Below are 27,756 nucleotides of genomic sequence, written 5' to 3'. Positions count from 1 at the left end.
TAGATGCTTTTGCATCAGAGAGCTTACCTTGGCATTTTATTATTTTATTTTATTTTATTTTATTCCTCGCTCAAGGGATATTTTTTCCCATTGTTCTTTAGAGAGAGAGTGAGAGGGAGGGAAGAAGGTAAGAGAGACAGAAAGAAACATTAATATGAGACTCAATGACTGGTTGCCTCCACATGTTCCTGGACCCAGACCTGGGATGGAACCTGTAACCAAAGTGCATACCCTTGACTAGGAATCGAACCCTAAACCCTTCAGTCCATGGGCCAACACACTACTGAGCCAGACCAGCCAGGGCCACCTAGCTTCTTTACTGACCCTTCATCGTATTCTTTATTCTTGTGAGGGATTCTTTTAGCTTTTATATATCTCACAGTCTTTATTTCACCTTCCTTCTTAAAACATCTTTTTGTTGGGTATAGAATTCTGAGTTGACAATCTTTTTCTCTTGATGCTTAGATGATACATTTTATTCTGTCATATTTCATAAGAAAAGTTTGCTATCATTTTGTTTGTGTAATGTGCCTTTTTCTCTGGCTACTTTCAAGATTTTTTGTAATCACTGGTTTTGAGCAACTTATGATGTGCCTTACTTTAGTTTTTTACAGTAAGGCACATCAACTCAATGAATTGTGTGGTTAGCATTCATTGAGTTTCTTGGTTTTATGAGCTTATAGTTTTCATCAGATTTGGAAATTTTTCATTCCAGTTACACATATATTGGCTGGTAGAAGTCAGTCCACATTTTACTATTACTTTGTTCTTTTTTCCTCCAGTCTTCTGTTTTGTCTTTGAGTTTACTTTTCTGTTCTCCTACAATGAGTAGTTGCTGTTAATCAAGTCTGGTCTATATTTTCATTTCTTCTCCAATAGTTTGATTTAAATCATTTATAATTTCTATGTGAACTTCAGAAGTTCAGTCTTTCCTTTGACTTATTGAGCATATGGAATATTAATAGTTTTAATGTCCTTATCTAGCAATTCTATCCATTGTATAATTTACTTGGTGTCATTTTTTGAATTTTCTCATTGGTCTCATTTTTTTTTCCCTATGATTTTTCTATTGGATGCCGGACTTTGGCGATATTAAGTATTGGATATTTTTGTGATCCTATAAAGATTCTTAGGCTTTTTTTCCCTAGAAGATGGCTAGGTTACTTGATAACAGTTTAACTCTTTTGGTTCTTGCTCTTTACCTTTGTTGGGCAGAACCAGAAGTATGTTAGTCTAGCGCTAATTCCCCCTCCCCCCCCCATTAGTGAGGCAAAATTCTATTTTACCTATTGCTATACAAATTTTGAGGTTTTTCCATTCTGGGTAGAGGAAATACACACTACTCCCAAACCTATGTGAATTTTGGAGAATGGTCCCTTAATATTTTCAGATGTTCTTTTTCAAAGCCTTGGGTAATGTCTTTATTTGCATGGGTTGTTCAGTATTCCTCTGAAAATTTGAGGCGACCTATCTAGATCTCTGAAGCTTTTTGTGCAGTTCTCCTCTCTCCATTATTTGCCCTGCAAACCTTAGCTGCTTTGGCCTTCCTGGACTCAAAGGTTCTATTTTCTCTGTCCAGGGAGATTGCTCAGCCCTGTGTGGGTTCGCCTCTTTCCAGCACAGCCTGAGCATTCTTCACCTGCAGTATTCTAGGGCAAGCATAGGCCTCTCTTTGTTCTCATCTCTCAGGGACCAGTTCTTCGTTACCTGATACACAATGTCCTAGAAACTATTCTTTCATATATTTTGTCTTTTTTTTTTCCAGTTGTTTTAAGCAGGAGGTCAAATTCAGTTACTATTCATTTTAGTGGGAAGCTGTAGATGCTATTGGAACACTTGGATTGCTGTTTGGAACTACATATACCATAGGCCATACCCCAATTTTTCTGATTTACAGTATATAGCAGTGAGGCTAGGATGCGACTCTGAAAACATGCCAGACATTACGTGTGCAGAATTAAATTAGCCATAATACTTGTTTACAAAAGGGTTTGCAATCCAGTGTGAGAGGCTGGTTCTTACAGGACAGTGTATTTATTGTCCATATACAGGGTGTTACGGAGCATTCTTAGTGAGGGAAGGCATCCAAATGTAGCCCCTTGGAGGCCAAGAGGGTTACAAATGGTTCCTGAAGGAAATCGAGTGAATTGGGGAAGATGGGCTAGAGTCAGATGAATTAGTGGGAAACGGGGGAAGGAGGATCAGCAGGCAAGAGCACTTACAATGGAGAAAAAATTGTTCTCAAGCCTCTGGACTATAAGATTGCATAATACGTGTGGGGAGCTGCAAATAGATTGAAATGCTTGGATCAAAGTGGGAGAGGAGATGGTCTTCAAGTATCTCCATTTGTAAAAGGAGACTCCTTTGTCCCTAACATTTATGACCTTAAATGTGTGGGGGAAGACAGAGAATAACTCACTTTAACTGAGATGGGTTGGGCAGTGCAGCATGCGGTAACGGAAAGTTCCACTTTTCCCTTGAAGTTGCACGTATGTCCGAATAACTCAAGTCATTTGTTTGTTCATCAAAGGTTTATTAAACACCTATTTCATGTCAGGCTCCGAGTTGAGTGCCAGAGATCCAGAAATTTGTAAGACCCTATAATTTGTGTTTTAAAATGTTGTATGTCTTAAACACTTTCTATGGGACACATTTTACTTTCTAAGAGACCTCATTTTGAAGAGTATCACTTTCAGGAAAACAACCAGCGACTGCTTCGAGAGGAGAGAAAATGTCCAGCGTAGCTCTGGGCAGCACATAGCAGGGGACGTGCGTGAACACTTGGCACTAAGTTCGGAGCCCTTTTCTAAACACTTTATGTAAATTAACTCATTTGATCCTGACAGGAATTTTTGTACTGTTACATATTGTTTTAACCACAAGACACTCTCATGAAAGTGGTCTTTCCACGTGTTTATTTTTACCAGCTACTAATCATTACATTCCCCTAAGAAAAAATAATAAAGTCTCAAAGACCTTGAGAGGCAGAGGCAGGGTCACTGGGAGGTGAGGGCAGTAGGAGTAATTGTGTTCTGCCAAATGGAATTTTTTTCAAAGCACCAAAGAATTCTCCCAGAAAAGTGAGTCAAAAAGGCAGACATTGTAGTATTTCCCGAAACTAGTGGATCTAGCGATACACTTGAGTCTCTCTGGAGCTATGTCTACTAACATGAACATCTACCAGCATCTTCCCAAAGGTGGACTTGCAACAATGTCATTAGGCCATCCCAAGTGTGGTTTATAAAAATAAATAGTACTGGAAACCAAAGAGTAGGCACATGCAGTTTATCATGGCGCCCTCATGAGGTCAGAATAACACACTTTCTCTATGTTGGCCACCGAGGCGGGATGGCAGAGTCTGTTCTCACTAATGGAGAGAATTGCCCCTTGTCTTTCTGGATTTCCTCACACACTCGGTAAAGGGCCTGAAGAACACGGGGTGAGGGCAAGGCCATGCTACTACCGCCTACGAGCTGGACACAAACGAGGCCTCTCCTGATGTTCTTGGTTCATGAGAATAATGTTCCATCTGCCTCGTACACTTCCATTTTCTCCTGGAGTCTATGCTGAGACCCATGTACACAGGACCACAGCTGGCCCATGAGTTTCCTGGATTACACATCTCCTGATGTTTCAGTCTACTTCTTCAGGGGATATCCCAAGTACCTTATCCTGGAGGGGGGGAAAAAAGAGAAATAGATTCTTAAAATTCCAAGTTAGTGAAAACATATGCCTGTGAACTCTGTTCTCCCAGGGATGACCCTGGGATCAGAGAGCATAGCAGGGTTGGGGGAGAGTTTGGAAGGTGACTGGCATCCTTGGCATGCCTGAGAGGAAAACACAGCTAAGGACTTAGTTACCCCAGGGCGAAGAGGCTAGATAGGAAAAGGCTTTGATGCTGTTAACATTCAAAAGAGTAGATAAGAAAGGATTGATAACTTTCCTTTACAAGCTTCTCCTTTCAGAGGGCTGGAGAATGTGTGAGGTTATGGGAGCTCTGGGTAACTATGTCAAGGGTGAGGAAAAAGGGCCAGGGAGTAAATTAGAATCTCATGGTAGCACCCTGACCAGTGGCTCAGCTGGTTAGAGCATTGTGCCAATATGCTAAGGTTGCAGGCTCCATCCCCAATAAGGGGTGTGCAGGAGGCAGCCAATCAATGTTTCTCTCATCAATGTTTTTATCTCTCTATCCTTCCTTCCTTTGTCTCTAAAAATCAATAAAAATATATTAAAAAACATATAAAGAAACTCCTATTCAGTAGCAGTGACTCCCCATTCCCTCCCCTCAAAACTCCAGGAAGTCACTAATCCATCTCCATGGATTTGCCTATTCTGCACATTTCATATAAATGGACTCAGACAATAGATGGCCCTTTGTCTGGCTGCTTTCACTTAGGATAATGGTTTCAAGTTTCCTCCATCTGTCAGTACTCCACTCCTTTTTGTGGCTGAATAATATTCCATTGTTTGAATATGCCACACTTGGTTTTTCTATTCATTATTCATTATTGATGAACATTTGGGTTCTTTCCTCTTTCCGGCTTATAAATAATGAATGCTGCTGTGAACATTCATGTACCAGTTTTTATGGGAACGTTTGTTTTCAGTCTTCTTGGATATGTACCAAAGAGTAGAACTGGTGACTCTATGTTGACCATTTTGGGGAACTGCCAAATCGGGGCTGTATCATTTTAGAATCCAACTGGCAATGCATGAGGGTTCAAATTTCTCCTGTCCTCATCAAAACTTGTCTTGCTTGTTTTAGCCATGCTAGTGGGTGTGAAATGGCATCTCATTGTGGTTTGGATTTGCAGTTCCCTAATGCTGAAGTCAAACAAGACTTTTTTCATATGCTCAGTGGCCATTTGTATATCTTCTTTCGATAAATATCTATTTGATACATTGCCCATTAAAAAAATTAGGCTAATTGTCTTTTTATAGTTGAGTTTTAAGAGGTCACTGCACATTTGGAATATAAGTCTCTTATCAGGTGTACGATTTGCAAATATTTCCCCCCCCCCCCCCCCATTACGTGGGTTGTCTTTTCATTTCCCTTAAAACAGGAAGGTTTTTTCATTTTGATGTAGTCCAGTATATTTTTTTTTTCTTGCTTGTGCTTTTCGTGTGGAACCACCATTGTTTATAGAACACTTTTGGCATTTCAGCTACATTAGTTAACTAAATAGATTTTTTAGAACTGGCCTGTGAACCCAATGCCAAGGAATACTTATAATCTCTCTGGAAAAATGAGGGTGATTTCTGGTCTATAATGATAGTGCAAACATGAAGGGCTGTGAGAGTTTCAGAGGCTGGTGAGGCTCTTGAGCTGGAGTGGTTGGGAAAGGCTCTTGGGCAGAGGAGGGGCTGCGAGTGGCGGGGGTGGAGGTTGGGGGAATCCTGGAAGAAAGAATAAAGCTGAAATAATGTCTGGAACTCCATCCTCTTAGCATGAGTGAAGGCAGCTTGAATTTAGAACACATAAGAGCCTTAGTTGTTCAGATCAGCCATGTTTGTACCATGGGAAATAGGAAAGAACAGAAGACAAGGTAGCTCAATTGGCATGCACTGAAGACCATGGAAGGCATGTCAGTCCCTTAGGCAAGATTGGCTGTACTTTCTCCCTGGTTTCCGAGAGGCCAAGTCTGTTTGGAGGCTCCAGGGTCAGGCTGGCCATCCCTCAAAGAGACTCAACCCTGTTGCTGGCCCTGGAGCATTCTAGCGGAAAAAGAACTAACGACAACCCATGACAACGTGGGGCAAAGGCCTAGCTTCTGAAATTTAAAGCTCTGAGCAACGCATTTTGATAGGTTGACCTGATGAGGCCATTTGAACATGAAAGTTTGAAGGAAATTTCAAGGAATGAGTATAAGGGTTGAGGGAGGGGTTGAGGCTGAGGCTTGGTGTGTGTGTGTGTGTGTGTGTGTGTGTGTGTGTGTGTGTGTGATATTTTATTTAATATCAAGTTATTTAAAACAGATGAAAATTTCACTGTTTGTTTTTTAGTTTGTATCAAAATGTCCCGGTCAAAACTCTGGGTCAAAGCAGTAATGACAAAAAAGTCTCTGTCACCCTGAATCTCTGCCTGAGGATTACCCCCACACTCTCAGCAGCTGAGAGGATGAGAAACGGCCTGCCTCTCCTTGACTCGCTGCCAGACGTCCACTGCCGCAACACTTGTGAGCACAGAAATGATATCTATCTAAACATTTCATCTCTCAGCACCTCCTCATTTCCTGTTAGAGCTGCCCAGTCCCTCTTCACCCCAACACACAGACCCCATGTACCCTTTGGGAGCTCGGTAAATATTTATTGACGATGAAGATAATCACTAAAAATATGTTCCCATCAATGGGATCTATCTCTTGCCACTCAAGTATCTGAAACCCATGAGAACTGCTTCATGGATGTGTTCCCTTTGCTTTAAAACACACACACACACACACACACACACACACAACTCTTCAAACATCCTGTCCCATCTCCTGTGAGATCTGGGAAGATTCATTGGTAGATGGTGTGCACTTACCCATCCACCGTGCTGCTGCACCCACGGCGAGAAGTTCTCTCTCAAGTACTTGGCTCCGAAGCCTAGCACCTTGTTCATGGGGTGGTTGTCAATGGCATTGAGCTTGGCGGCGACATCAATGGCCAGAGCAGCCTTAAAGCCTCGAGCTTTGACCTCTGATTCTCCTCTGGTATCTACTCCCCTTAGGAACTGGTCCGTGATGGTCTTGAAAAGAGTGTAGGACAGACCCTCCTGGAAGCTGCTCATCAAAGTCTTGTCTTTCTTCAGCTGCGTGCAAGAGGATACGCATTCAGTGGAGCAGTTGGGACCAGCAAGACCGACTCCATTGCTCAATGTGGGGCGGGGGGTGGGGGGTGGCACACTAAAACACCGTGGGAGAACCTGGATTCTACTCCAACCCTGGCAAAAGGGCCTGCAGAGTGTACCAGGCATGCGCCTGCTCTGTGTGTTCATTTCAGGGGACAAATCAGTGCATTCATTCCACACTCAAGGAATGTTTCCGGAGCGCTTACAATGTGGATGACTGAGCCCCCTGCCCTCACTCGGGCCTCCCAGTTTCGTGGTAATTACAATCCAGGGCCTTTCCATTCAGCTAGAGGTCATGTCAGGGACTGAATCTGGAGCCTGGAAACCACTGTCCTGGTTCAAACTCCTGCTCCAGCTCTTCCTAGCTGTGCAGTCTTGGAGAAATTATTTAACCTCTCAGCTTCAGTTTTGTCACCTTTAAACCCGGATGACAACAGTAACTGTACTATTGGTTAAGTGAGTACAGTGCTTTGCACAGCGGCCCGCGTGGAGAAGTGTGCTTGGAATGTGAGTAATTTTTCAGGATGCTGTGAGAGGTCAGGGGCGAGGGCATATGGTCACTGAGAACAAACAAACAGACTGAATCCATTGATGCCTTTCCATGGTTCTACTCATCCTGTTCCCCACCCCCCACCCCGCCTCCTCCCACATCCCTCTGCTTCACCGTCTTTGGATTTCCACACCTTTAACCAAAAACACAAGCATCACTTCTGCTTCTTTAAAAAAGCTCGGGGCTCGTGTCACCAAGGCAGACGACACCCTGATGGAAAAGCCGTCCTTGCAAAGTCTGTTAACATGGTGTTTGTCATGTGAAAACAGAAATGACTTCGCTGGGGCTCAATGTTTATTTGAACATTCTCTGTGCTTGAGGAATGAGTTGAGAAGGTTTTCAACAAACCCTGTTTATAAGAGGCATATTCTGGGGATGCGTCAGGCTGTGGGAGGGTTTCGGCCTATGGAATCTGAAGCAGGAACGGCCTGCGTCCTTCACACCCCACACCGAGGATGGACTCCCGCTAATCAGTGCCTCCAGACCTCTGCAGGCGCTGAAGCCTGGACTCGGCCAGACAGCGAAAGAATCAAATGCCTGAAGCACCTTCCAAGGAGCGTCCTGCCTCCTCCCTGCCCCTCTCCTGCCTCTTTCGTGCAGCTGGCCGCACAGGGAGGTGCATCATCAGGGGATGAGCAGCTTTGCAGACGCTCTGCAGCCAGGGCGGACGCCTCCCCAGGGTCACTGTCGCGCTCTGGTGAGAACTCACACCCACACAGCACGAGTCAGAGCTTTCGGTGTTCCTGCTAGAGTTCTTTACTGGGGAACCACATAGAAAAAGAACCACCAGCCCTAGCCTGTTTGGCTTAGGGAATAGAGCATCCGCCTGCAGACTGAAGGGTCGTCCTGGGTTCGATTCTGGTCAAGGCCACATGCCCAGATTGCAGGCTCGATGCCTAGTAGAGGGTGTGCAGGAGGCAGCCAATCAATGATTCTTTCTCTCTCATCATGATGTTTCCATCCCTCTCTCCCTTTTCCTTCTTCCTCTCTGAAATCAATAAAAATACAACCATGTTCTCTACATAAATAGTGCAAAGTATCATCTCAAGTCATCAAAAGAGTGTATTAGAGTGAGGTTTTTTTAAGTTGCCATTTGTGGCGTGAAAGGAAAAGCATCTCTGTTCATAGCGAGAGGGGTTGCTTTGTCCTGCCTCCCAGCCCTGGCCTCCCTGACCCGCTGCCTGTCACTGCTGAGGCCCCTGGACGGAGGCTGCACAGGAGTCACAAGCTGCGAGGAACCCTCGAGGTCCTGGAATGGAGTCCTCCCAGTTCAGGAACTGGACCGTGCCTGGTTATTGGCATCTACTTGAATTCTGCTCGTGACGGGACGATCAGCCCTCCGGAGGCAGCCCCACATGCTGGAAAGGCCATTCTTAAAATGGGGAGGGCCCCGTTGCCCCGCAACGCCTGCCCCCTGGTGTTAGCTCTGGAGAAGCGCAGGGTGTCCCTAAAACCTGAAAAATGTTCTGCTTTCCGCTTCCTGGGCACCCCTGTTCACCCCCTACTTGTGGCCCTGACGTTCATACACCCCTTCTCTCTCTTTTTAAAAAATATATTTTATTGATTTTTTTACAGAAAGGAACGGAAAGGGATAGAGATGAAACATCGATGAGAGAGAAACATCCATCAGCTTCCTCCTGCACATCCCCACCTGAGGATGTGCCCGCAACCAAGGTACATACCCTTGACCGGAATCGAACCTGGGACCTTTCAGTCCACAGGCCGACGCTCTATCCACGGAGCCAAACCAGTTAGGGCTACGTCCCTTCTCTTTAGTCTCAAATCCCTGGTTTTCTCACCGTGTCCCCTCCTGCACCATCTCGCATGCCCTTCAGCTCCCTGGGCACCATCCCCTGGTCCCCGTCTGACATGGGCATTGGGGGAACAGCACAGAGCACACTGTGTCGCCTCCTGCAGAAGCCCCATGGGCCAGACTTCTTCCCCAGGGATCCTGGCCAAATGAGGAACCAGGTCCCCAGGCCAGGCCCTGCCTCACAGGCCCTAGAGACAGCTGGGCACCCTGCTGCTGACCGACATGGAGGCGGCGGCGCTCAGAAGCCCCCTGAGCACAGGGGGAGCCTGCTCACCAGCCCTTCCTCGGGAGGCGCCTCTCACATGTTTCTCATTGGAACGATGGGTCTCGACTTCTAAACGGCAGGAAATCCAAAGTTCCAAGTAACACTAGCCGGCCTCCCCAGCCCAAGTGCTAAGAGACCCGGAGCAGAGAACAGTCCAAGCCACTCAGGGGGGCGGGGCGGGGGGGGATTTCAGACGGGGCTCCAGCCCCGGAGCAGCTGTGGGTCACAGATATCCTGGCTGCAGGGCCAACACGAGAGTCTAAACTTCCCCGAGGATCAGTTACATGGGGAGCGGGGCTCAGAATTCCGTGCAGCGGGTCTGTAATTTATGGGTGTCTTTTCTTACAATAACAAAGTTAACTTTCCTCCTTTCCAAAAATTCCGAGGAGGCTCCAGGAGGTTTAGCTATGTTTTCCAAAGTGATTCATTTTTGAGACACTGCCAGCGCGAAGAATTTCGATTCCAAGGGAAATAAAATTTAGGACTCAGTGTAAACCCGAACTTTGACAGGGGCATACAACTCCGTTCTCGTGGACCAGGGCATGGGCACAGAAATAAACCGTTAGTTCAAGCTCCGTACCTCTCTTTCCATCTGATCCCCTGAGTATTTCAGCAGCTCAACGATCTTGGCTATGATTTGGTCTTCTCCGTCTGTCGGGAAAATCCAGTTATTTTTTTTTTCAAGAAAAAAAAAAAATCTTACATTTTCCCAGGGACCGTGCTTAGCCTGGTTGGGGATGGAGGAAGATAAGTGTCTTGTAATTCTTAGAAAATTAAATCATACTTCCCTTTTGCTGATGAGGCACAAACACTCCCAGACACATTCCCTTTTCCTTCCTTCTTCTCCCTCCTTCCCTCAGTCCCCAGTTCTCACCATGAAATTCATCACTCCGTTTACTGGAACAATGATGTTGGAGATGTTAGTTCCGCTACACATGATCCTGCCTCTAACGCTAGTTAGGAGGAATTTCTCCCTGGTCTTTGGGCTTCGCCTGAGCAGATGGTGCTTTTCCCACATGGACCCCATCAATCCCCTATTTGACCACGCTTCTCCTTGTGTTAGCTGCTAGACAAGGTAGAGCCAAATTCATGGTCCCTCCACCCCCATCTAAGAGGGGGCATAGTCTTTCTGACCTGCATTTTGAGAATTAAACTCACTTCTAAACCCACCGTATCTTCCTGCTGTTGTTTTCTTTTTCCATTGTCCTTCACGTTTATTTTAACATATCCAAAATGTCTACTTTGCATGCCGTGTCTTCACAACAAAACAAGGTGGGGAATAAATGGATGAGCTTTCTCCTACCCCAAAGGCTAACGTGGCAGAGGGATCCAGAGACGGCTCTAGTGTGTGTGTGTGGTGGTGGTGGTGGTGGGGGGGAAGGGGTGTCAGAACAGGGGAGGAGGAGTAGCAGGGCTTGTCTTGTCTCAAACATGCTGACAGTGATACACGAGGGAATGGTCATCGCCTTAGCACAGAATCCAAACAGAGAAAAGCCAGTTACCGGGAGAACATTTTTTTTTTTTTTTTTTTTTTTTACTTATGGCACAATCTCTAAAGTCATGGAGTCCTCATGTTTGTTCTCGATAAAAGGGAGAGAGGCCAAGAAATTAATCTAGCACATCCCGTCGCAAGAAGGTTGAGCGAAGGGCACGGTACGTGGGAAGCCTGAGGTCCGGGTCACCTGGGAGGAGGAAGAATGTGTGTCTCGTCGGCTATGTGTAGCTTCTCGCTGCGGCTGCCTCTCCTGGGAAGGCTGCAGCGGCGCCCAGATTCCGTGTGCGCGGAGGGGAAGAGCCTTAGTGTTGGCTGGGCTCAGGGCTTTGCTTCACATGGCCCGGACACACCCATGGGAGCCATAAAGAGGAGACACACTCTTCCCCGCAGACGGAGATGTGTCCCCTCCTCCAGCCCCTCAGTCTAAGCCCCTGTGGGAGTTTTGGTCCCAACAGCACCGCACAGGGTGGTGAACTCACCACTTTGCTCCGTGGTTCGAAGACACTTTTGCCTGTGCCCAGACCTAGGACCACCTCTGCTCCTCAGCCCCCACTGGAGTTTGGGGGACAACACCGGGAGAGGAGGCTGTCATTGGTGGAAGTGCAGGATGGAACTGGGTCCCACTCCCAACTCCAGAATTCCTTCGAGTCCGATGGGATCTACGGTCCGAGCTATTGCTGCAGTTTCAGTGACAACTGACCCCATCTGGTCATTGCTTCTCAGTTCTGCTTCATGTCCTGCCCTAGACCTGGTGTCTGACACCCATTCCCCTGCTTTTTCACAGAAGCCCAAAAGCAATCCCATATAATAAAAGCCTAATATGCAAATTGACCAAACTGCAGAATGACTGGTTGCTATGATGCACACTGACCACCAGGGGGCAGACACTCAACACAGGAGCTGTCCCCATCCCACAGGCCCCAGGCCAGCCAAAGTGGGTGCCAGCAGGGGGGTCCCAATTGCCCTGCCCATCACCCCACAGAGGGAGGTGACTGGCAGCAGCAGTGGGGGTGGAGCTGGCAAGTGGGCGGTGCCAGGATGGCCAAGTCAAGTGCCAGTGGGGGCCCCTGATCGCCCTGCTGGTCACCCCACAGATTGGCCCTGATTGCTGACCAGGCCTAGGGGCCCTACCCGTGCATGAATTTCATGCACTGGGCCTCTAGTATTATGTATACTTCCCTGTGCTGGTGCTCAATCCACACCCTCTGCACTCCCACAAGCAAACTGGTCCCTGGCCACTGCTAACAGGATTACATCTAACCCCGCTCGTCCCCCTGCGGACAAAGTTGGTTGCACGCTTTGTACTTCCTCCTCTCCCTCACCAGACTTCTCTTTAGACGTAGCAGTGAGCTTGGCATGTGGCTTCCATCTGCTGGCACACTCCCCTTGGCTTGGGCCCTCAAGCTGAAGGTCAGTGCCTCCGGCAGGCTGCCGTCCTGCCCTGGGTCCAGGTCAGCTGAGATTCCTACACCCAGGGCCGAGCTGAGTCAGTATGTGGATGCTCCCGTGCCTCGGCCTGGAGACGCCCAGCCCCACACACACTCTCCGAGGGGAGTTTACCTTTCTTGGCATTTGCAGCTGGAGGCTGAGAGCTCAGGCCCTCCGAGACAAAGAGGAGGGTCCTCCCTTGACACTTGATGCTTCCTCCCTGGCTGTGCTCTTCGGGAGGTGGCCAGGAGTTAACAATTTCAGCCACTCGGTTGGCAATGGAAGCAACTTTGGTGTCCACAGCTGAAACAAGAGAAAACGACGCTGAGAGCCCTTCCCACAACGTGGTGGCGATAGTGGCTGCACAGTTGCCTGGTCTGAAAAGAGGTCTGAGAGTGTGTGTGCGGGGCAGGTCATTCCTCAGAAGGCACTGGCAGTTGCCTGGCAGAGGCTGGGATGGGGGAGGAGCCCAACGAGGCATGGTTGCCACTTTGAAACTGGGATCCTTTTGCACCCTCCGTTTGAAGTCTTGTAAAACTAGGGTCCCCTTCCCCTTTGAGAGGAGGAAACACAAAGGGGAGGGCTTAGTTCTTTGCTTGAGGAAATGCTCATTATGCTTTTATTTTTATTCTATTTTTTCCTCCCAGACCCTTTATATTTTGGAGAGCTGACCCTTATGTGCATAGGAGGACATCCAATAGTTTGACAAGCCTTTGGGCGTAGGTCATGGAAGAAAGATAAATATCCCTGCTCTCGGGCCATATTCATTACTCAAGTCCATTATCAAGTAAACACTGAGCTCTCCTTGCTTTTAGAGTCACATGTTTCCTCTCTCCTTCAGATCTACCTGGAAACGTTCCACCAAGACTGATAGGAAGCAAGGACATGTGAAGTGCAACCCATAACCTTCAAGAATGTATAATCCAGCCGAAACCGGTTTGGCTCAGTGGATAGAGCGTCAGCCTGCAAACTGAAAGGTCCCAAGTTTGATTCCGGTCAAGGGCATGTACCTTGGTTTCCGGCACATACCCAGTAGGGGGTATGCAGGAAGCAGCTGATCAATGTTTCTTTCTCATTGATGTTCCTAACTCTCTATCCCTCTCTCTTCCTCTCTGTAAAAAATCAATACAATATATTTTAAAAACAACAACAACAACAACAAAAACAGAGAGAGAGAGAATGTATAATCCAGGGAAAGAGCAAGGCGTATATTTGCACACGTAACTAGGGAAGAAAACACATTTTGGGAGGGAAGGTTTCAATGATGTTGGCTCTCTGGATGTCATAGCCTGTGAAAGACCAGTGGGACTGGCGGGGTGGGCAGGTGCTATCACTGGCTTGTTTGGGAGCAAAATGTTCATTGTCAATTCATTACTAAGTTCTTAACTTTTGGAAGCGTGTCCAAGCTTTATCTTCCATGCCATTGGAAGCAATTGTATTGTGTAATGCGTGAAAGTGATACTATTTCATTGACAGGCTTGAGGTAACAGAGGGGTTTTGGCGGGAAGGTGGCAGTGTCTGGGAAATCCCCTTATCAATCAGGAGGGGTGAGAGGCAAGGCCCGGGTCTCAGGAGGGGTTGTGTAAAACACAGGGACCCCTGCGCCTCTCTCCCTGGCCTCCTCCAGGGCGTGTGTTTTGGTGTTCTCCTTTCACTCCTGGGCATTCCCAGAAAGGTCACAGAGACTGCTGCTCTGCCCCATGTCCCCTTTTAAAAAAGGCAGAATGGCTTCCTTAAAAAGTCACTTTTCATGCTCCACCCACAAGGTTCAATAACAGATCCATGAGTTGGAGAATAGAGAGGTCAAGGACAGAAGAATCAATGCTTTCATTCCCATTTGAACAGCCAAATATACTTTCCACTTCTAATCACCCTCTCAGCCCAACCAGCCTCCTCTTGAACTCTCACCACCCGTGTCCCTTGGCAAGGACATGGCGAGAGGCTGGATCCCAAAGCCAATGGGAACCTTCCTTTGAAGTCCACAGGATCCGGAAAAGAGGAGCTTGTGTTTTCTACCTCTGTGACCTTGTGCAGCCTGTCTAGGATGTTCAGTGCATGGTTCTCCTTATGCCGAATCTTTTGCACTCAAAGAAAGCAGATAAAGGACCCAAAGGCTGTCCCTCCTCACCCCCACCCCCATGTGGCAGGACAATCACAGGACCCTGGCAGTTACAGAAGTACCCAACCTGACTTACCTGTGTACAGTGTATGGATTTCTCCAGGGGGTGGTGGGGAGAAGAGAATTGAAAGCAAACACATTTTGACGCAGGTGAACTAGCTCTAGTTAAGATTCCCATTTTGAACACCTTAATTTTAAACACTGAAAAAAGACAAGATTCCTTTCTTGTCAGAGTAGGTTCCACCTGATAGGCAAGAGAAAATTGGGTGGGGGTGGAGAGAGAACAGAAAGGCTGCCCATTCTTTGGCATCTATTTTGAGGGAGTCATTGTGGGGCTAAGGGGAGCAGAGTTGGGAAGGTGCTGTTCAGCCCTTGGCCCGAGACTTTTGATTTATAGAGAAGGGGCAGGAAGTCTGGGAGGGATTTCCATATGGTTGAGAATGCTATTTCCCACCCAGTATCCAGCTTTGAGGTTGGAAGCCACTAGCTAAGGGGTGGAAAGAATAGAATCCCTAATGACTATGGAACTACCATATCAGGCCTGGGCTGCCAAAGGTTGGTCTTCTTTTAAGGGAGAGAAGAGTAACCTCTAGGCCATCTGGGATACCTGCTGCGACAGGACTTCCTTGGTGACAAATATGCTTGGAAGGCTGTGGTCCAGGCCATTTTTTGTTGGCTGTAAGCAGAGTCTCTGGAACCAGAGGGAGCACACAGCTCTTCTTAAAATGGAAGATGTTGATGCTCAAGATGAAACTGAATTCTATTTAGGCAAGAGATGTGCTTATGTGTACGAGGCAAAGAACAACACAGTGGCCCTAACTGGTTTGGCTCAATGGATAGAGCATCGGCCTGCGGACTCAAGGGTCCCAGGTTTGATTCCAGTCAAGGGCATGTACCTCAGTTTCAGGCACATCCCCAGTAAGGGGTGTGTAGGAGGCAGCTGATGGATGTTTCTCTCTTATTGATGTTTCTAACTCTTTATCGCTCTCTTTTCTTCTCTGTAAAAAATCAATAAAATGTATATTTAAAAAAAAAAAAAAAATAACAACACAGCGATTCCTGGTAGCAAACCAAACAAAACCAGAGTCGCCTGGGGAAATGAAGTCATGCTCATGGAAACAGTGGCATGGCTCGTGCTAAATTCTGAAACAACTTTCCTGCTAAGGCCAATGGACACCGAATCTGTGTAACACTGTACCCCACAAGGATTTGAACTCACTGAAAAGAAAACAAATAAAAGTAGATATGTTAAAAAAAAAAAAAAGGAAAATAACCTCTACATTATTTAAGCCATGGTTATCTGAGTGTGTCACTATATGTGTGCTGCTGAGCCTGTTCTTAACTGTCACGTTTCACATGTAGTGAATCATAGCTGTGGGGAAACCAAAGACTCACAAGTGAAAGAACCTGGGTTGTCAGTTTCTAAAAAATTGGTATTGACACCCATTTTTCTACATTGTAAGACCTCTCAGTACTAGACTCTGGTCTTGAGACATCACCTCATAGCCCTCAATTAAGGCAGGAGCCCAAGTCCTGGAAATGGCAGCCCTGGCCACATTGTGACCTTTAGTTAAAAGAACCTTGAGGATGCCAACTGCTGAGCTCTGACTTGCATGAGGCAAAATAGAAATGGAATTGGAAGCTCTCTGGGGTCACACCCAACATAAAACCAGCTAATCACCCACACAATTATTTGAACAAGAAAGCAAGGAAGAAAAAATAGGCGAGAAGAGAGGATAACTGTATAAAAATGTCTGAAGCTAAGTCTACTAGAAGGTAACTATTTCTGTTTTTTAGGGATATCTATCTGTCTATCTATCTACCCACCTACTTACCTACTTATATAGACATCTTAAAATTTTAAGAACGAAATAAAGGTCAAGTGACATGAGTAGTATGGAAATACAGAACGTCATTCCTCTCAGCAAAGCCAGAAGATGAAGGTCTGTAAAATCATCTGTCTCCTGGCAAAGTCCAAAGAACAGGCCAAGCAGAAAAGCCTGTGTTTGGTAGATGCCTTCGAATGGCTCTGTTAGCTCCAGAGCTCAGCGACCACGCCCAGCAGAGGGCGCTGCTGTGCTTCTGGGGAAGGGGAGCTCCCCAGATAATCCCAACCTCATGTCTGCTCTCTGTCTACTGGGAAGTAGAAGAAGCTTCCTTGGTCATAGTGAATGATCTAGAGCTGTCCATGTGTGAGCTCATTCTCCAGGCCAGTCACAAGATTGAAAAGCTGAGACATTACTGCCACCTGTTGACCAATTTTAGATAAGTTACACAGTCCAACCAGCCCAGCAGGAGAGGAGATTTCGTTTAGAATCTGGGCACCAGGCATGGTGTTGTTGGAGGAGAAAAAGCAACTTATGCCAAGCTTTGTGTAGGAAGGTCAACTCTCCGAAGAAGTCTCTTATGAAAACGTTTTATTCAATACGATAGATTTTGTCCCTCTGAGGGGAGATTTTGTAAGAGTGCTTCAAAGTTGTCTTTTTAGAGGGGTTTAGACTTTGAAAAGTATTTCTGTATGTAGCTACCTGATCTTTCCATCTCTCCTAGGAGCTAGGGAGGGTGAGATGCTCCTATGTAGAGATGGAAACACAGAGGCTCACTGAGGTGAATTGACTTACCCCAGGAAGAGAGGCAGCCAAGCCCCTGGCTAGAGCACTTCCCCTTATACTGGTCTCCCACACAGAGGGTGAGGAATTTGGGCAGTAAGCTTATTCATAGACAGTGAAGCCAGAAAAATCAATCCCATCACCTTTCACTGACACCCTTTCCTCTCTGCTCAGTCTTAAGGAAAGTAGGGCCATTATGACTAAATATCAATAATTTAGGAACTGGAGACACAACGAATGTCTTGCTGAAGGCTGCATTACAGTTGGGAAGAGATGAACTACCGTGCGTACAAAGAAGGAAAAGATTTGGTTGCAGGAGAAAAAGAATCCCATCAAAGCTTACCTTGGGTCTCTAAGGTTGGTCCCTGGTTGGAAATGGACCTGGAACATTGTTGACGACCACCCTCATACTCCAATCGCTTTATATCCTGAGCCTGGATCTTCGTAGGCAAGCTCTCTGAATCTTCATCTTTCTCTGCTACTCCAAAGAGAGATCTCCAAGAGGACTTTTTCTTGGTGAGGCTTATGGCCTTCTCACTAGATCGGGAACTTCTGCAAGGCCACGGCACCTGTGTCCACGACTCATTTGCTGACCAGTTCCCCAGTCCTTTCTGGGACAGACTCCTGGTCCTCTGCAGCTTTGGTGAGAAGACAGCAGACGTGCTCTTGAAGACGTGGTGTTTGGCGTAGAACTCCAGGATTTGGAATTCGATGCTGTTTGCATCATCATCATCCAGGGGGATCTCCTCCAGGTCGCACGCACTGGTGGTGCACATGGCGGGGCTGCAACGATAAAGCCCACGCCTGTCCTCTACCTGCGGGTGCCTCCTGTCGGTCAGGAGAGCCAAGGGTGAAACGCCATGAACAATTGTTGAGCGCCTATTCAATTTGTCCTGGGAGATGGGAGGAGTCTGGAGATGAAAGTTCAGTCTCATAGAGACAAGGAGGAGAGACAGGGACATAGATAACTCCATACAGTGAGCTAGGGCTGGAGCAGGGGTGCAGAGCCAGGCAAGGATGATGGGGAGGAATAGAAGCTGCAAATCAGGGGTGAGTGATGTCACTTTGACAGATAAAAGGGTTTAGGCAGGTGGGTGGGTAGTGGGGCTAAGGACTGGATGGGTAGAAGAGGGTCTATGGATGAATTTAGGTGTTTGAATAGGGGTGAGAGAACTGTAAGGCATAAGCTGTGTGGTTAGCCAGGGGCTCAGGATGTGGAGGGACAATAAATGAAGTGGCAGTCGGGGCCAGGTTATGGGGACTTTCGAATGGTAGGCTGAAAGCTTTGCATTTGCTCATGTTGGTCAATCAGGCCTTTCAAAAGAAGCCCTATGGAGGGCAGCTCCAGGCCTTCTTGGGAGTTAAAGGTCTTCTTCTAGGTGGGCAAATGAGAAGGCCTCTGTCTGGGGTGTATGGCCCTTCCCATCTTCTTTCCCTTCTTCCTTTACACTCTACTTTAGCTGTACAGATTTGCTTATTTATTTGATTATTTAGTTTGAGAGAGAAAGAGAGAGAGAGGAGAGCAACACATTGATTGGCCTCTTCCTGCACGTTCCCTACCGGGGATCAAGCTCACAACCAAGGCATGTGCCCTAACCAGGAATCTAACTGGCAACCTTTTGGTGGTACACTGGACAACACCCAACCAGCTTAGCCACACCAGCCACGGTTGTTTCTGTCTCTTTCCATATTTGGTATCCCACGTAAGATCCATCTGTAAAACCCTGCAATTTTTTAAAACAAATTTTAAGACTACTGATGGAGCCAAAACTGGTTTGGCTCAGTGGATAGAGCATCGGCCTGCGGACTAAGGGTCCTGGGTTCGATTCCGGTCAAGGGCATGTGCCTTGGCTGTGGGCACATCCCCAGTGGGGAGTGTGCAAGAGGCAGCTGATCAATGATTCTCTCTCTTCGATGTTTCTAACTTTCTATCCTTCTCTCTTCCTCTCTGTAAAAAATCAATAAAACATATTAAAAACAAAACAAAACAAAACAAAAAACCCTTCACTTTAAAAAAAAAGACTACTGATGGAGGCAATGGATAACTTTTCAGTTTTGAGCAGGAGAGTGATGTGATCACAGACGTATTTTAGAAAGATCAGTAAAAGAAAAGAAAAAACATGACAGGGATGGGAGGGTTTATTTTCATATGAATAACCAAATAAATATAATAAACTGATTTTGTTCAGTTTAAGCTTTCATGAAATCATTCCTTTTCTGGTTCCCTGCTGGGAAGGCATTTCTCTTTGTTAAAAGTCTACTTTGCTTCCTTCTGAGTGAAAGATGTTGCTCAGAAATATTGAGACCTGAGGTGGGTCACTGAAGTGGACCAAGGACTGTGCTACCTGAGACACATAAGGAATGAGCCCAAAAGGATGCGGCGAGAGCAGGAGAGCAGGCTGTGGGGGCAGAACTCTGGGCAGCAACTTGGTATAAAAGGGGCTGAACCCAGGCCTGAGCCCAGAGCTAGAATATGTCAGGAGGGGATTGCTGAGGTGTTTCATTTGAAGCTTCCTTTTGAATTGGATAATCCAGGACACTGTGGGCAGAAGGTACATTTGGATTCCATAGGAACTATGTACTCAGATCACAATATTATGCTTCCATAGACACCTCCATATAAGTTTGTGTTTTTTTAAAACAAAACCTGAGACCTTTCGAATGTAAGGGTGTGTGCGTATGTGTGTCATTTTTGGAGAGAGGAAGGTCAAACTTATTTAAGAAACAAGTTTGCTAAATGCTGATTCAGGAGCAACCTCGGAGCAGAGGAAAAACCACGGAGGCCACGAAGGACCACAGAGTCCTTCCATTTTGTGAAAGGAATTTTTGATGTGCTGTAGGCTAGAAAGGGAGTAGTTGGCCCACGCAACAGGCAATATCAAGGACGAGAGAGAAGCAGAGAGCACAGCAGAGTGAGGCAGTGGCCACCCCAGTGAATGGGGCAACCCTACGGAGGGAGTGGGTGCTAGGACCAGGCCCTGGAAAGAACTTGACTAAAAGGGAATACATCCTATCTAATAAAAGAGTAATATGCATATTGACCATCACTCCAACACACAAGATGTCTGCCCCTATGTGGACACAGATGGCCACCACAAGATGGCCAGCAGGGGAGGGCAGTTGGGAAGGACCAGGTCTGCAAGGGAGGGCAGTTGTGGGTGATCAGGGGAGGGTAGTTGGGAGGGACTCAGGCCTGCAGGAGAGAGTAGTTGGGGGGACCAGGCCTGGATGGGAGGGCAGTTAGGGATCACCAGGCCTATAGTGGAGGGCAGTTAGGGGCAAACAGGCTGGCAAGGGAGTGGTTAGGGGATGATCAGGCTGGCAGGCAGAAGCGATTAGGGGCAATCAGGAAGGCAGGCAGGCGAGCAGTTGGGATCCAGCAGTCCTGGATTGTTAGAGGGATGTCTGACTGAATGGGCAGTTAGACATCCCTAGAGGGGTCCCAGATTGAAGAGGGTGCAGGCTGGGCTGAAGGACATCCACTCCCCTGAATGAATTTCATGCACTGGGCCTCTAGTGGAGACATAAGTGTATTTCTTAAGACACTATAAATGCATTTGAGAAGTGTAGGTTTATTTTCCTCACTAATCCTCACTGTGAATTAAGGGAGAGCTATTGTTCAATGTACAGCTAAGTCTTAAAGCAGCAGTGAGCTAGGTTATCACACATTGGACCCCTTCTGCTCTCAGCTATTCCTTGTAAGAAGGAAAAGCCCAAGATCTGGGTTTTGGAAACTTACACCATAGGCTTATGCTTAAATTCATGGTCTCAAGGCCTTGGGTGGAGCTCTTAAGCAAGAGGTGGGCAAGACAGGACCATTGATCAGCTATGGCACAGTCACATTTGTTTATTTTTTGTCTATGGCTGACCCTGCGAGTGTATTAGAAAGATTCCTTCCCCTCTGGGCTTCACAGTCCTTGTCTGTAAATTTAGGGAATGAGAGCCCTGCTTCCTCTGTCTGTTGTGGGGTTAAGTGAGGATGCAGGTTAGTGCCTGGTGTAGCAGGTATTCAATGATGGTCCCTTTGCTGCCCTCACTGAAGACGGTGAGCTACCTGTGACTCCACTAGACTGCAAGGCCAGGGGGCAGGGCCAGCTTGTCCTATGGTCAATGTTATAGCCCTAGGAACCAGCATAGTTCCTGACCCAGAACGTACTACTTTGGGAGGCATAGTAGAGACTATCAGAAAAAATTGAAGAGCTGATTCTGAGGTTTGGGTCTAAAGTGTTCACACCTGCCAAAACTGGTTTGGCTCAATGGATAGAGCTTTGGTCTGCAGACTGAAAGATCCCAGGTTCAATTCCAGTCAAGGGCATATACCTTGGTTGCAGGCACATCCTCAGTAAGGGGTATGCAGGAGGCAACTGGTTGATGTTTCTCTCTCATTGATGTTTCTAGCCCTCTAAACCTCTCCCTTCCTCTCTGTAAAAAAAAAAAAAAAAATCAATAAAACATATTTAAAAAAATAAAAAAAAGTGTTCACACCTGGCATCAGGCATGGGTGAGTGGGAGATGGAGGGGAACCCCTGGGCCTTGCCTGTCGTGAAAGCCTAAAACCTCAGGTGGGCTCTGTCCTACCCTAGGGAGGGCGTGGAGACTGGTCCCGTTCAAAGAAAGACTCTGGGGATCTGGCTATTGTACTCTGATCACCTTTTATTTACATATTCTCCCCTTATCTGTAGCGAACTGTGCAAACTTACTCTCCAAACCAAGGTTACACAACTCCTTTGGCTGGCCTCTTTTCCTTCCCAGAGAGCTCCTTTCCCCCAACCCCCTAAATGGCCCAAGTCCTTGGGGTCTTCTCCGGCTTGTCCTTTCGGATCCCAAGGTGAAGGCGCTGGGGTGTGGGAACAGCTACAGAGCCCAGAGCTGTGGGGGAAGCACCTAAACTCCTAGGAATGCCAGACACCCTTTTGGGGATTTTTCTAGTCCTGGATTTGTTTGTTATCTTCCCTGTGGAAGATAATACCATGTTTCCCCGAAAATAAGACATCCTCCGAAAATAAGACCTACTTACAGGTTTCCTTCTGAGTGAAATATAAGGCATCCCCCAAAAATAAGGCCCCTTAGGCTAAACATGAGAGATTTGGTCCACTGATTCTGAAAGAAATGGAGTCACAAGAAATTCACCAGGAAATTCAGGAATTAGATTGTTATAATGATGTTCCAGAAGATGATGACATGATTGTCATTGAATAAATGAGTAAATTCTTGATACTGTAGGATTCACAGTTTGGTTTGTGTTGACAACTACTGTACTACTGTACCGTATACAGGTAATAAATTTCCTTTATTTTCATTTAACAATAAATGTGTACCATATTCTTCTTCATGGAAAAATAAGACATCCCCTGAAAATAAGACCTAGCGCATCTTTAAGAGCAAAAATTAATATAAGACACTGTCTTATTTTCGAAGAAACAGGGTAAATGCAGGAAAAGAGGAAGCAGGCTGCCAAGACCTGTGCCACAGGTAAGCGGGACACAACTTTGCATGGTCTGTCCCAGATATGAGGGCTGTGGAGGTCCCCTGGGCAACAGGCTCAGCTAAAGAGCTAACTTGCAATGCTCTGGACACAGCTGAGACCCGAGGGTAACTCACGAGCTGTGGGTGGAGGACAGATACTCATCTCAAGGGAGGTTCCTAGACCAAAAGATGAGCTAAACTTGAGCTTCCCCTGGAGCACCCTTTGCCCCAAGCTCTCTGGAGACTTTCCTTCCTCCTTACTAATTCTTCCTTCTCCAAACTTGTGACCTTTGGATTTTTTCATTCCTTCTCCCCTGTTTGTCATTTCTGAGTATGACTTGTTCTTTAATCCTAAGGTGGGCACGAGAAATGTGGTAAAATGCCTTAACTTTCTACAATAGGAGCTAAACTGAGAGACAGAGCCTTAGAGGTCATATAAGTCAAACAAAAGGACCAAGACTCTAATGGTAGGACAGAGAGTGCAGACACCAGACAGGAGGAAGCTTTCTAGAGGGGAGAGAGAGCAATTTCCCTTGTAACCTGGGCCTGGAACTCAAGGAAGTCTCCATGGGGTCGGCCAGGACTAGACCTTATGCCCAAGTTCCCTCAGGCTGCTCAGGACTCTGGGCCCAAACCCAGGATTCCTGTCCTCAGCCCCATCCCTGCTCCAGAGAGGAAGTCAGCATCTCCATGGACCACTGACCTGCTGGCCATGTCCTCACATATTTAATGAGAGACAGATGCATCGTATTAAAGACAATTCAGCCCGTTATAGAATCTTAACTGAACTATCCCAACTGTCTGTAGCAAAGGAGAAATGAAAGAGAAACCTAAATATCTTCTTTCCCTTTCTTTTTAAAAAAATGTTGCTGAGACTGACATGGTAAGAACTTTTTAGTCAACTCAGTAAACATCTCTCCTAGTTAGACTGTCCCATTGCTAGTAAAACCAGGACTGAAGACCCAACTGCGTCCTCCCGGGAAGGCTGAGAAGGAAGACAGGTGCCTCCTGGTGTTACCTGGTCTGGAAGCTGTCAGTGGTTTCTCCTGCTTCAGATAGGTGGCAGTAAAGTTATTTCTATAGCTGAATCTCTCTCCACGAAATAGAAGAGGAAACTTTCACCAGGTCTTCTTGGCTTCTCATTTGGGAAGGTTTGTGGGATCTAAAACTTCATCTGGTGGGACCTCTTCAGCGTTAGGACTCAGGTTAATGAAGTAAGCTTCGGGGAAGGATTGCCACTTCCTGGTTAAGCCCTGCCCCCAGCTTTTAACTGAAGGAGTGGCTGACCTCTGCCCATGTAATTTGGCTTTAAAAAGGTTTTGCATCTTTTGTTTTTAAGTTGGCAGCCCAAGGTTCTTTTTTTTTTTTTTTTAATTTTATTTTATTGAATTTATTGGGTAGCAAGAATTCTCACTTCCCTCCAGAACAATTATGTGGGTATTTTCCTGGTAGTTTTTATTTTTACTCTCCTCTGTTCAGCAAATGTTTACTGACCACCTATCACATGACAGATATTATACAAATACTTAATCTTAACTACCTTTTGAGGCAGGGGTTACGATTCTCATTTTACAGATGAGCAAACGGAGGCTCAGATAGGTCAGATTGATTTTTTCCAGAGAGCAAGGGAGAGGGATAGAGAGTTAGAAACATTGATGAGAGAGAAACATTGATCAGCTGCCTTCTGCACACCCCCTACTGGGGATGTGCCCACAACCAAGGTACATGCTCTGTTTGAGATCGAACCGCAGGCTGACTGCTCTATTCGCTGAGCCAAACTGGTTAGGCAAGGTCAGATATCTTGCTTGTGGTTCTTATCAGTTAAGCTGATATCCAAACCCTGGTCTTTCAGGCTGCACACCATATCATGTTACCCCTGCCTTTCTGAATCAAAGATTATAGTCAAGTGGAACCAATGGAAAAGCTTTAAAAATTGAATCTATCCCTAGGTGTAGTAAATCCAAAACTCACTTAAAGATCCTATGCCACAATTCTAGGGATAGAATTCCTGATATACATGAAAGAAGAAACCCTTAAATATGATTTTACACTCTATCTAAATTCTTAACTGAAATAGACATTTGTGGCCATATTATTGACCAGGAAACTATGAGAATATTAGGCAAAAAAGATCCATGGGGGGCAAATGAAGAGTGGTTATGGAAAAGTCAGTTTTTCAGTGACTCAAAGTGAATTTTAACTGACAAAACTAATATTTATTGTGCATAATATACATCAGTCTAGTCAACTTAAGGGGTATTAAAATATTTAAAATGTTCTATTCTCATTTTAAAAATAACCTTTTGGGGGAAGATGATATATATTTATTTGAAACAATTCAAGAATAAACAAATGCACAAAATCAATAACTAAGCCATATACTATGGACTACAGTTGTTACCAGAACTCAGAAGTATGGCTTAATGACTGTGGCTTCAAAAATCATTTTGAATCCCACTTAGCCTTGGCAAGGTGGGTATGAATACAGAAAGAGGCAGTTGGCCAGGGAGACAGATTCACTGAGGACAGAGAATGTCCAGTAATCATCCAACTTCTCATTTCTCCCACCCAACAAGCTGGCATGTAATAGAGATGGGACCTGAAACATCTACACTGATAAAAAGAGAAAGATGCAAATTGACCATATTTCCATGATGCCCACCAACCAATCAGGAGCAATTATGCAAATTAGCCCAGCAAAATGGCAGTTAATTTGCATATGCAGGCACAGAGCAAAGACTGAAGACTGAAGGCTCTGCTGAAGGCTGAAGGCTTGACTTCACTGTGGCCCAGGTCCTGGGTGCCAGAGGAAAACTGGTGCTGGCAGCCAGGGGAAGGAAGGCCTATTGCACAAATCTTCGTTAAAAACCAAAACCAAACCCACTTTTTTCCTGATTCTAAAAATATATGTAACATTGTAGAACAATTGAAAAACATGAAAGGGCACATATATAAAGCTGTTACTAGAGCACCCATAAATGAACATTGTCATCTGTGGTCATGGTTTTGAGTAGTTATTTATCCAAGTTTGAGAGCTTTCAAAATAAAATCAACTATGGATATTGCTTTGAGTAACATCTAGATAAAGCAATCCAGTTATTACTTGAAGAACCCTTTTTCTATTACCTCAATCCAAGATACTGTTATGCTGTCTCAAAACTGAGCCGGATTGAGAAAAAGATGGCTGCTACTCTGTTTGGAAAAATACCATCCTCAACTGTACAAGAGACTTTGCAAAATTTCCTTAAGGTTGAAGATCTACACCCTGTTTTTTTTTTTTTTTTTTTTTTTAATCCAATGACATGTTCCTTTCCAAGTGTTACAAGGGTCTTAAGCAAACAGATAATGCCATGAAGTTCCATAATTTGGCAGGGCAGCTTCCTTGTCTTACCAGAGAGGATAAAGATGCAGAGGAAGGGGTGAAAAAAATAAGCAATACTTTGAAGAAGTAAATCAAAGAACTTAGTCTTCCACAAATCAGATGTGGTCTACTAAATATTAAACATATCAAAGTTGTGTTTTTTATGTATCCTTTTTTCAATGTAAGGGTAATATGCTCAGATTTAAAGGTAAAGCCACTTTTCTGTAGAATGCATTCACTAGTAGAGCACTACAATACCAATCATGTTATTTGGAGAGGTCTATAATGTCAGCATAAAATGATCTTTAAAAATGTATGCTTTATATTTTTCCTAACAATAAACCACATTCTTCAGGAAAGTAAAAAGGAGGAGGCCTCAGGGGTAAGTCAGGGTTCTGGTTAAACTGAACCTGATGGGATTCTTGCTAAAGGCAGGCAATGTGACCTGCCAGCACCTGGGTGTTGGTCAGGGATGAAGAATTTTAGTCAGATATCAAGGGAGGGAGATTCTGGATAATTAGATTTAGCAAGATTCTTATCAAATCTGGGCTTTTAGAGAGCATGCCCAAGGAAGGGGCTTCGTTGGCCTCAGAGGATCCTCAATAGCCTTTGGTCATGGAGAGAGTCTTTGTCAGTGACTGTGACAAAATACAAATACAAGAATAGAGAGGCCTGGAATACATCTCAGATTGAGCTGAGGTTCTTGAAAATGTTCATAGCAGCCGAGACCGGTTTGGCTCAGTGGATAGAGCGTCGGCTTGGGGACTGAGGGACCCGGGTTCGATTCCGGTCAAGGGCATGTACCTTGGCTGCGGGCATGTCCCCAGTGGGGGGTGTGCAAGAGGCAGCTGATCGATGACTCTCTCTCATCGATGTTTCTGGCTCTCTATCTCTCTCCCTTCCTCTCTGTACAAAATCAATAAAATATATAAAAAAAAAAAAAAAAAAAAAAAAAAAAAAAATAGAAAATGTTCATAGCAAAAGGAGGGATTTTCCAGATTCATTTACAAGAACAGGAGGAGCCAAAACAGGTTTGGCTCAATAGATAGAGCGTCAGCTTGGGGACTGAAAGGTCCCGGGTTCGATTCCGGTCAAGGGCATGTACCTTGGTTGCGGGCATATCCCCAGTAGGGGGTGTGCAAGAGGCAGCTGACTGATGACTCTCTCTCATCCATGTTTCTAACTATCTTTCTCCCTTCCTCTCTGTACAAAATCAATAAAATATATTAAAAACAAAACAAAACAAAAAAACCATGAACAGGAGGAGAAAGGAAACAAATCCTCCTCCCCTGATTCAATTTGACTTCCTCTTTTCTCTACGAAAGACTCGACTGGGAGAAGTTAAAATTTAGATAAAGAGTGGGGACAGAGATGTGTTTAACAGGCCCAGGATAGGGTGAGCCAGGGAGCCTGACCTTCAATGGTGCCTGACGACTGGAAGCAACTTGAAGTTTTCAGGCAGGCCTCAAAAAACCTCACACCGATGCTGCCTGGAAAATGCAGCCCTTGATGATGATGATGATGATGAGATATATATATATATATATATATATATATATATATATATATATAATTGATTTTTTACAGAGAGGAAGAGAGAGGGATAGAGAATTAGAAACATCAATGAGAGAGAATTATTGATCAGCTGCCTTTTACACTCCTCCCCCCCCCCCCCCCCCCACTGGAGATGTGCCCACAACCAAGGTACATGCCCTTGACCAGAATTGAACCTAGGACCTTTCAGTCTTCAGGCCGATGTTCTATCCACTGAGCCAAACCGGTTTCAGCAGCCCTTGATTTATTACCCGATGACTTATG

The 27,756-nt window shown here is 45.7% G+C and overlaps 1 protein-coding gene and 2 pseudogenes across 2 annotated transcripts; 2 read left to right on the top strand and 1 right to left on the bottom strand.

The window, feature by feature from the left end:
* Positions 1–639: 639 nt before the first annotated feature.
* BCL2L14 (BCL2 like 14) lies at positions 640–23,809 on the bottom strand. 2 transcript variants are annotated; one of them, XM_036457863.2, is made up of 6 exons: positions 23,596–23,809; positions 17,455–17,939; positions 12,516–12,686; positions 10,041–10,111; positions 6,527–6,793; positions 640–3,672 (listed from the first exon to the last, which is right to left on the bottom strand). In XM_036457863.2, the coding sequence occupies exons 2-6, from the start codon at positions 17,885–17,887 to the stop codon at positions 3,634–3,636; spliced, it is 981 nt and encodes a 326-aa protein (XP_036313756.1). In that variant the 5' UTR covers positions 17,888–17,939; positions 23,596–23,809; the 3' UTR covers positions 640–3,633. The 2 variants fall into 2 exon arrangements, with proteins under 2 accessions (XP_036313756.1, XP_036313755.1); XM_036457862.2 differs by having other exon boundaries at positions 17,455–17,894.
* Positions 14,758–15,715, top strand: LOC118730141 (annotated as a pseudogene).
* A 1,703-nt stretch (positions 23,810–25,512) lies between the features above and the next one.
* On the top strand, positions 25,513–26,134 carry LOC118728665 (annotated as a pseudogene).
* The last annotated feature ends 1,622 nt before the right edge of the window (positions 26,135–27,756 follow it).

Source organism: Pipistrellus kuhlii, unplaced genomic scaffold (genome assembly GCF_014108245.1).
Source record: "Pipistrellus kuhlii isolate mPipKuh1 unplaced genomic scaffold, mPipKuh1.p scaffold_m20_p_3, whole genome shotgun sequence".
Taxonomy (NCBI): domain Eukaryota; kingdom Metazoa; phylum Chordata; class Mammalia; order Chiroptera; family Vespertilionidae; genus Pipistrellus; species Pipistrellus kuhlii.
This window is presented reverse-complemented; position numbering and strand designations above follow the sequence as displayed.